At 40.8% G+C, this 9,750-nt stretch overlaps 1 protein-coding gene across 1 annotated transcript in view; it reads left to right on the forward strand.

Moving 5' to 3' along the window:
- The window catches only part of LOC132400349 (myelin and lymphocyte protein-like), a 30,103-nt gene that overhangs the window by 16,177 nt on the left and 4,176 nt on the right, over positions 1-9,750 (forward strand). Inside the window, exon 3 of the mRNA XM_059981300.1 lies at positions 323-448. Coding sequence (XP_059837283.1) covers positions 323-448 — 126 coding nt within the window. The remainder of the gene's footprint in view (positions 1-322; positions 449-9,750) is intronic.

The raw sequence follows: 9,750 nt of genomic DNA on the forward strand, positions 1-9,750 counted from the left end.
TCTGAAACCTCAGCCGAGTAACCATTATTCACATGTGGAACTGGCCCACGAGCGTCAGTGCCTCCTGATGAGGGGGTGCTTGACTTGACGTTTTAACCATTTCTATTTCTGCAGATGTTGCCTGATCTGCTCAGTTTTACTAGCATTTTTGTCTGTTATCTCTGTTTCTAATCCCAGGAAGGGAAATCTGGCTGGTTTTCACTTGAGGACAGCTACTGCCGCATCCCTTTGGCTGAGCGAGCAGTTCATTTACAAACCAGATTTGGCTGTGATGTCGTTGTGTAGACTGGTTTCTCATTCTCTGCTTCCTCCTCTCTTCCAGGATGTTTTCTACCACTTCATTGCAGCAGTGTTCTATTTAAGTATTGCTGTTTTGGAGGCCAGTGACACAAGGTTTACTCTAATCGCGATGAATCCAAAGAATTACAGAATCAATATTGCTGCCACAGTAAGTTGCCATGATGTAGTTGATAGAGTCCTAGAGGTGTCCATCACAGAAACAAGCCCTTTCTTTGCCCACTTATGTTTACTAATTCTATGTACCCACATTAATCCTCACCCCTCAAATGCTTGTGTGGACATTTCTTAAAGGTTGTGAAAGAATATCTGCCTTCATCATTTCTTCAGGCAGTGTGTACCAGACTCCAAGCATCCTCTGGGTGAAAACCCTCTTCAAAATCTCCCAATACTCATCTATACCTATGACCCCTTATTTTAGACCATGGGAAAACCACCCCATTAGGTGGCGAGGTGGAGATAGGTCTCTACTAAAGGAGGTGTAAAGGCACTCCTTCCCTTCGCTACCTCACAGGTCATCCTTGGGCAAGGTGTAGCACCTGCTTAGACCCCCCCCTCCCCACCCGATCAGGGTCACGTGAAGCCATGGGAGCCGATGGTGGATGGTTGGATGAGCAGCTGGTGCACATCATAAGTCCTGGTTATGCGACTACTGCCACCAGGCAGACAATTTCTGAAGAGTATTGCTAATGGCCGGGGTAAAGACACTGCCCTGAAGAAGGCAATGGCAAGCTGCTTCTGCAGAAAAATTGGCCAAGAACAATCATGATCATGGAAAGTCCGTGGTTGCCTATGTCATATAACATTATGGACAAATGAACCCTATCTAACCATGTCATAATTTTGTATGTCTCAGTCAGGTCCCCTTATTTTCTTCTGCCCTAGGTAAAACAAACCCTGCAATCAATCTCTCTTATCTGAAATCCACCAATCTAGACAACATCCTGGTGAATCCCTTCTGTGCCCTCTCTAGCACAATCCCATCCTTCCTTTGGTATGGTTAAGTAATACTCCAGTGTGGCTTAACCACTGTTTATAAAGTTGTAATATGATGCCTGTGTTCATATATTCTCAAAAAAAATTTCAAAGTCTGAAGTAAATTTATTATCAAAGTATGTATACATCGCCATTTTCTCATTTCATTTTCTTGTTATCTAAATAATTTAGATAACATGCTGAATTTTCCAAACATTAAACATAAAGAAAGTTGCGATAGAGCTAGTAGAATACAAAACAGACAGCAGGATACAATACAACTGATGGGGGAATGTGAAACATGGAAATATTTGGGATATCAACAGGCAAAGAAAACAGATCATTGTGCAATAAAGCAAAAACTTCCAGCAGAATTTACCTCAAGCCTTAAGAAAATCTGCCAAACAGAGCTCAACAGTAAAAATATAACCCAAGGCAATAAACACTTACATTATTCTCATATTAGCATATTCATTTGGCATAATATCTTGATTCAAAACTTGAACAGTTTACTAAGAACTGAAATGACAAATTTTAGAAAATACCCGTGTATATTTGGACACACTTAGATTAACACTACCTAGGACAAAAGGAGGAAAAGAAATAACAGCCATAAAAAATTTGCACAACAGTCAGATAAAATTCCCAAGCGTTTGCTTTCATCAATGAAAACAGAATTCAGCAGTACCTGCGAGCACATGCGATTCTGAAAAGAAGCACACGCCATTAAGCTTAAATGAAAGCAGAACCCAGAAGAGACGAAGAAAATATCACTATAGAAGAAGAAGTTAGCTAATTGAAGACTATGACCATCCATGGTAGACGTCTCCATGATCTGTGCAGACTAGATTTTGACAAGGAAGCTTTGAATGCCTGGCTCAGGGTTGGAGACCTCTTCCCAGAAACAGGACCAGGTGGTTAGCACAAAAAAAAATCAAAAATGCATAATAAGAGACCATCAAACTCAAGGTGTTAAATGAAGAAAAGGCCAAGAGAAACCAGGAGCAATCCAGCACATTTCACTTTCCACCAGCAGTCTACAGTAACTGAATCTGATTACTTACACAGGCAAAATCAGGTGGGGAATATCATTTACCAAAATTTCACTTTAAAATGCAAGCTCATAAAAGACACCATACCTTACAGTAAATACAATCCTGATCTGGATTTAGAGTCAGAATCTTACAAAGTAGATTACGACCAATTCATTATGACAGATCGGGAAGTCCATAATAACCATCTGGATATAATATTACAGGATAAAGAAGCAAGAACAATTTGCTTAATAGATACGGCCATTCCAAACACACATAACATACAGAAATTAATAAATGAAAAACACCAGAAATATGCAGAACTAAAAGAGAAAACTGAAGGACTACGGAACATGAATGTTGTCCTGATGGTAATATCTACAATTGTTATCATCTCAAACGCACACACAGTAGCATTAAACAACTAGGCGTAGACAGCAATACTTATGTAAATCTCCAGAAGGCTACAATTCTAAACACTACTAGAATAGTTCAAAAGTTCCTAGCAATTGAGTAATGAGTGTGCTTAGTTATGCCCTTTCCTCAGGTTTTACCGGCTCGAGCTGAGAAAAAATAATAAAAAATCTTCAGGCAATAATTATGAAGAATATGAGTTATAGAGTGAGCACAAAGATTGAGGAATGAGTTCAGTGTTGGGGTGAGTGGACTGGAGTGGAAGTTATCCCTCCTGGTTCAAGAGCCTTATGGTTGAGGGGTGTTAACTGCTCCTAAACCTGTTGGTGTGGGACTTGAGGTTCTTGTACTTCCTTTCTGATGGCAGAAGTGAAAAGGGATCTTGGGCTGGATGAAGAGGTTTGTTGATGGATGCCAAATCTTCACAAACTTCTAAGAAAAGCCAAGGATCTGCAAAGGCTGATTAAGCCAGCATTACACATGCCTTCTTCACTGCCCCATGGATCTGTGCTGCCACTTTCCTAACCCTCTCCCTCCTATTACCAAATTTCAATGTGCTTTAACCTTCAGGACTAACCTACGTGTGCACAATTTTATTGAAGTCCTTACAGCAGTCCAGGTAGATGACCTCTTCATCACTTTCATCAATATACTTAGTTAACCCTTCAAAAGCTTAATTAAATTAATGAGACAGAATTCCCCACGAACATAGCCTTACTGGCTTTCCATAATCATTCCCTACCTTTCCAAGTGTAAATGAACATTGTCCCTTAGAATTCTTCAAGGGACTCACTGTCCTGGCTTGTCTTTGTTCTCCTCCTTGTATAAGGGAATCATAGCAATTATTTTCCAGTCATCTGGCACCTCGCCTCTGGCTAGCAAAGATGAAACAACCTCTGTCAGTGTTTTAGCAATGTTGTCTCTAGCCTCCCATGGCCACCTAAAATTCATCTCTCTTGGTTGATCGGATTTATTCACCTTTATTTAACATTTAGCACTTTCTCCTTAATGGGTTTGAATATCACTATCCTCCTCCCTAATCTCTCCGTCCAGCATGCCTTTCTCTAAAGTGAAAACGATGAGAAATATTCAATTAACACCTCAGTCTCAGATTGTTCCTTTGATTGTAAAGGCGATTAGTGCTTTTCCTGAAAGTGCCTTGGGATTCTCTTTAATCTTGTCTACCAATGATATTTCGTAGCTCCCCTGGCTTCCATAATTTCTTTTTATAAATACCCTCTTACACTCTCTGTATTCCTCAAGGGCCTCTCACGTTCCTGGTTGCCTATACCTGCCACATGTCAAATTTTCATTGAAGCTGTTCAAAAAGAATACATCAATAAAATGTTTAACTATGTTTTGAAACATTTTGATTAAAGCATCAGAATATCAAGCAGCAGAACAGTAATCAATAACTCAAATTATAATTTGAAAACTCAAGTTGAAGTGCTAAAGTCTATTGGGAACAGTGGTCTACGCATATCGCTGAATGGATTGAAGTGTGTCATCCAGTCTGGGATGTATGTGACTTCAGGCCTTCAGTTATGTGCTTGACAACTCTCTGCAGTGGATTTGGGAGGCACTGATCAATTGGGTGGGACAGAAGTCCTCAAGCTCCCTAGAGCACCATCACATTCGTACCTTTGCAGAAACACGGCAGCAGTGCAAGTAGATGTTCGACTCAGAAAAATAAGGACTGGGTAATAAATGTAGGCTTGTCTGGTAGATGTACATTAAAAAACCCACCAAAACTGTTAACCTGAAAAATAGGAACAGGAATTGGCTATTTGGCCCCTCTAAACTACCCCGTGATGTAAATTCAATCCAAATTCAATACCCTGCCCCAGTTTTCTCCACATATTATTTGATCCATTTTAACATCTAAATATTTCTTCAATCTTTAAATGTTATTCATATCTTCATTTTCCCAAGATCAGCTTTACATAAGCATTAATTAAATGGTTCTACCTAAGTATAAGAATTAGGACATCAATTAACAAATGTAAAGGATCATACTTGGAAGTATAGTGTACAGTTCTTCCTAGCTATAGAAAGGATGCTATTAAGCTGGAAAGGATGCAAAAAATATGCGCAAGGGACTGGAAGGCCTGAGTTACAAGGAAAATCTGGAGAGGCTGGAACTTATGAGATTGTGGGTGACCAGATATAGGTTTATAATGTCATGAGGGGCATTTGAGAATGGTCACAGTCCTTCTTCCAGGATAGGAAATCCTAAAACTAGTGGGAATAAGTTGAAGGTGAACAGGGAAAGATGTGATGGGAGCAGGACGGGCAGGTTTTTCACACAGAGAGTGGAACTAGGTGCCAGAGGAAGTGATAAATGTGGATCCAATGGCAGCGTTTAAAAGACATTTGGACAGGTACACAGATAGGAAAGGTTTAGAGAGACAGGCAATCGGGACTAACTGAGGTAAGCAACTTGGTCAGCATTGAACTGGTATAACCGTTGTGTGATGGTTCTGTTAACATGCTATATAAACTCTATGATGCTGCACCTCTGTTAATCATGAGACCATAAGTCTTAGAAGCAGAATTAGGCCATTTGGCCCATAGAGTCTGCTCTGCCATTCTATCATGGTTGGTCTATTTTTCCCCTCCTCAGCCCCACTCCCCAGACATCTCCCCGTAACCTCTGATACTGTGTCCAATCAAGAATCTATCAATCTCTGCCTTAAATAAACCCAATGACCTGGTCTGCACAGCTGCCTGTGGCAATAGGCTCCATAAAATCACTACCCTCTGGCAAAATAAATTTCTCTGCATCTCTCTTTTAAATGGACACCCCTCTATCCTGAGGCTGTGCCCTCTTGCCCTAGACTCTCCCACCATGGGAAACATCTTTTCCATATCTGCTCTGTTTAGGCCTTTCAATATTGAAAGGTTTCAATGAGATCCGCTCTGATCCTTCTAAATTCCAGCGAGTACAGACTCAGAGCTAACAAATGTTCCTAGTATGATAATCCTTTCATTCTTGGAATCATCCTTGTGAACCTCCTCCAAAACCTCTCCATGCCAGCACATCTTTTCTTAGATGAAAGGGCCAAAATTGTTCACAATACTCAAGGTGAGGCCTCACCAGTACCTTATAAAGCCTCAGCATCACATCCCTGCTCTTGTATCCTAGGCCTCTTGAAATGAATGCTAACATTGCATTTGTCTTCCTCACCACTGATTCAACCTGCAAGCTAATCTTTAGCTAATCTGTTCTGTTCAAGGACTCGCAAGTTCTTTTGCATCTCAGATTTTTGGATGTTCTCCCTGATTAGAAAGTAGTTTGCAAATTTATTTCTACTACCAAAGTGCATGTCATGCATTTTCCAACGTTGTATTTCATTTGCCACTCTCTTGCCCATTCTCCTAATCAGTCTAAGTTCTTCTGCAGCCTACCTGTTTCCCCAACAGTACTTGGCCCTCCACCAATCTTCGTATCATCTGAAAGCTTGGCAACAAAGCCATCTATTCCATCACCTAAATCATTGATATACAGCATAAGTAGAAACGGTCCCAACACTGACCCCTGCGGAACAACACTGTTCACTGACAGCCAACCAGAAAAGCATCCTTTTATTCACACTCACTGCATCCTACCAATCAGCCAATGCTCTAGCCATGCCAGTAATTTTCCTGTAATATCATGGATTCTTAACTTGGTAAGCAGCCTCATGTGTAGCACCTTGTTAAAGGCCATCTGAAAGTCCAAATATGCAACATTCTCTGCGTCCTCTTTAACTATCCTACTTGTAATCTCCTCAAAGAATTCCAATAAGTTGGTCAGGCAAGGTTTTCACTTAAGGTAGCCATTCTGACTTTGTCCTATCTTGTCCCGTGTCACCAAGTCCTCCATCACCTTGTCCTTAATTGACTCCAACATCTTCTCAGCCACTGAGGTCAGGCTAACTGGTCTATAGTTTCCATTCTGTTGCTTTCCTCCTTTCTTAAAGAGTGGAGTGACATTTGCAATTTCCCAAGCCAGAATCCAATGATTTTTTAAAGATCGTTACTAATGCCTCCACAATCTCTACTGCTACTTTCAGAACCCAAGGGTGCAGTTCATCTGGTCCAGGTGACTTACGTACCCTTAGGTCTTTCAGCTTTTTGAGCACCTTCTCCCTTGTAATAATAACTCACTCTCTTCTCTCACACCCTTCAATACCTGGCACACTGCTAGTGTCTTCCACAGTGAAGACTGATACAAAATACTCATTTAGTTTATCTGCCATCTCCTTGTTTCTTGTTATTGCTTCTCCAGCCTCTTTTTCTAGCAGTCCTATATCCACTCTCATTCCTCTTATTTTTTACGTACTTGAAAAAGCTTTTACTATCCACTTGGATATTGTTTTCTAGCTTGCTTTCATATTTCATCTTTTCCCTCCTAATAATTCTTTTAGTTGCTCTCTAAGTTTTTGAAAGCTTCCCCATTCTTTATCTTCCTGCAAATGTTTGTTTTTTCGTATGCCCTCTCTGTTGCTTTTACATTAGCTTTGACTTCCCTTGACAGCCACAGTTGTACTATTTTGCCATTTGAGTGTTTCTTCATTTTTCCAATACATCTATCATGCACCTTCCTCACTTTCTCCCTGCCAGCATCTCCTTCCAAATCTCTTTGGCCAACTCCTCTCTCATACCACTTTAATTTCCTTTACACCACTGAAGTATTGCTACATCAGGCTTTACTTTCTCCCAAAAAAAGTTCAAGTTGAACTCAGTCATATTGTGATCACTGCCTCCTAAAGGTTCTTTTACCTTAAACTCCCTAATCACCTCCGGTTCATGACATAACACCCGATCCAGTATAGCTGATCCCGAGTAGGCTCAACACAAGTTACTCAAGGAAGCCATCGTTTAGGCATTCAATAAATTTACTCCCTTGAGATCCATTTCCAACCTAATTTTCCCAATCGGCCTGCACATTTAAATCCCTCATGATTATCATAACATTGCCCTTTTGACTTGCCTTTTTCAATTTCATGTTGTAATTTGTGGTCCGCATCCCAGCTACTGTTGGAAGGCCTGTATATAACTGCCAACAGGGTCCTTTTACTCTTGCAGTTTCTTAATTAAACCCACAAGGATTCAACATCTTCCGAACGTATGTCACATTTTTCAACTGATTTGACGCCATTCTTTACCAGCAGAGTCACCCCCTCTGCCTACCATCATATCCCTCTGAAACAATGTGTAACCTTGGATATTTAGATTCCAACTACAGCCATCCTTTAGCCATGATTCAGTGATGGCCACAACATCAAACCTGACAATCTGTAATAGTGCAACAAGATCATCCACCTTATTTCATATACTCTGTGCATTGAGCTATAACACTTTGAGTCCTGTTATGAGAATCAGAGCCAAATCAGGTTCATTATCACTGACACATGTTGTGAAATTTGTTAGTTTTGTGGCAGCAGTACAGTGTATTACATAAATTTGCTGCATATTATAAATATATATGTAAATTAAATTGGTAGTGCAAAAAGAGAGTAAAAAATAATGGCGAGTTAGTGTTCAAGGGCTCATGATCTGTTCATTAATCTGATGACAGAGAAGAAGAAGCTGTTGATGAAATGTTGAATCTTCAGGCTCCTGCTTGTTTCTGTTGGTAACAAACAGAAGAGGATATATCCTGGGGATCATTAATGATGGATACTCCCATTTTGAGGGACCACCTTTTGAAGGTGTTCTTGATGGTGGGGAGGCGAGTGCCCTTGATGGAGGTGGCTGAGCTTATAACCCATTGCAGCCTTTCCTGATGCTCTACAGTGGCCCTCTCCATACCAGACAGTCACGTAGCGAGCTAGAATGCTAACCATAGTACATCTGTAGGGATCTGCTTGAGTCTTTGATGACATACCAAATCTCCTCAAACTCCTAATGGAACATAGTCACTGCCGTGCCTTTTTCATAGTTGCATCTTTACACTGGGCCCAGGATAACTTATACAGAAAATAACAAAAAAACTGGACTTGGAAATTTCATTTGTATTTTTGACGTTGGTCTAGAAACCCTTTGAAACCTAGAAAAGTGTGTTAATCAGGTAGTGAATGGTGAGCTAGTGAACATTTCCTGTGAAGCCTGACACGACAGTATTGTGTCGCGCGTAACTTGTGAGCTGTTGGGTAGTTGAAGTTCTACAGGGTCAAATCAAGGCCTTTGTGGCGGGGGGGGGTGGGGGTGTGGGATCTGTGATTCATTGCTGGTAGTTGGATTCAAGTTTTCACTGAGTTGGGGGTATGAGGATCACAAAAGGGGTTTTTAGCAGTTTTGCTTGTATTGCCTGCCTCTGCAAGTTTATCCTGTGATATCTTAAAATGATCAGTTTGGGAAAGGTTTTGCCAAATAGATTTATTCCATTGCCTTGATCTCAGCCAAAACTCAGCGTAGGTTTGTGAATGCTGCTTTCTTCACCCTGCAGTGTCACGGCTGACCCAAAACAGAAATATCCTCCCCAGCAGATATGATGTCCAAAAAAATGCAGAGAATGTTGGAAACACTCAGCAGGTCAGGCAGCATCTGTGAAGAGAGAAGTAGACATTTTTGCAGATTCTGCATGATCTGTTGAGTGTTTCCATGAGAGTATAAGACTATAAGCTACAGGATCTGAATTAGGCCATTTGGCCCATCAAGTCTGTTCCACCATTTCATCATGACTGACCCATTTTCCCCCTCAGCCCCAACCTCCTGCCTTCCTTCTGTATCCCTTCATGTCCTGACCAATCAAGAATCTATCAACCTCTGCCTTAAATATGCATATATCCACAGCTGCCTGATTCTCAACTCTCTGCCTAATGAAATTCCTCCTCAGCTCTGTTCTAAAAGGAAGTCCCTCTATTTGGGAGCTGTGTCCTCTGGTCGTAGATACTCCCACCATAGGAAACATTCTCTCCAAATCCACTTTATAAAGTCTTAACATCAATCCTTGCTTTTATATTCTAGTCCTCTTGAAATGAATGCTAACATTGCATTTGCCTTCCTCACCACAGACTCAACCTGCAAATTAATGTTTAGGAAA

This window comes from Hypanus sabinus, chromosome 10 (genome assembly GCF_030144855.1).
Source record: "Hypanus sabinus isolate sHypSab1 chromosome 10, sHypSab1.hap1, whole genome shotgun sequence".
Taxonomy (NCBI): domain Eukaryota; kingdom Metazoa; phylum Chordata; class Chondrichthyes; order Myliobatiformes; family Dasyatidae; genus Hypanus; species Hypanus sabinus.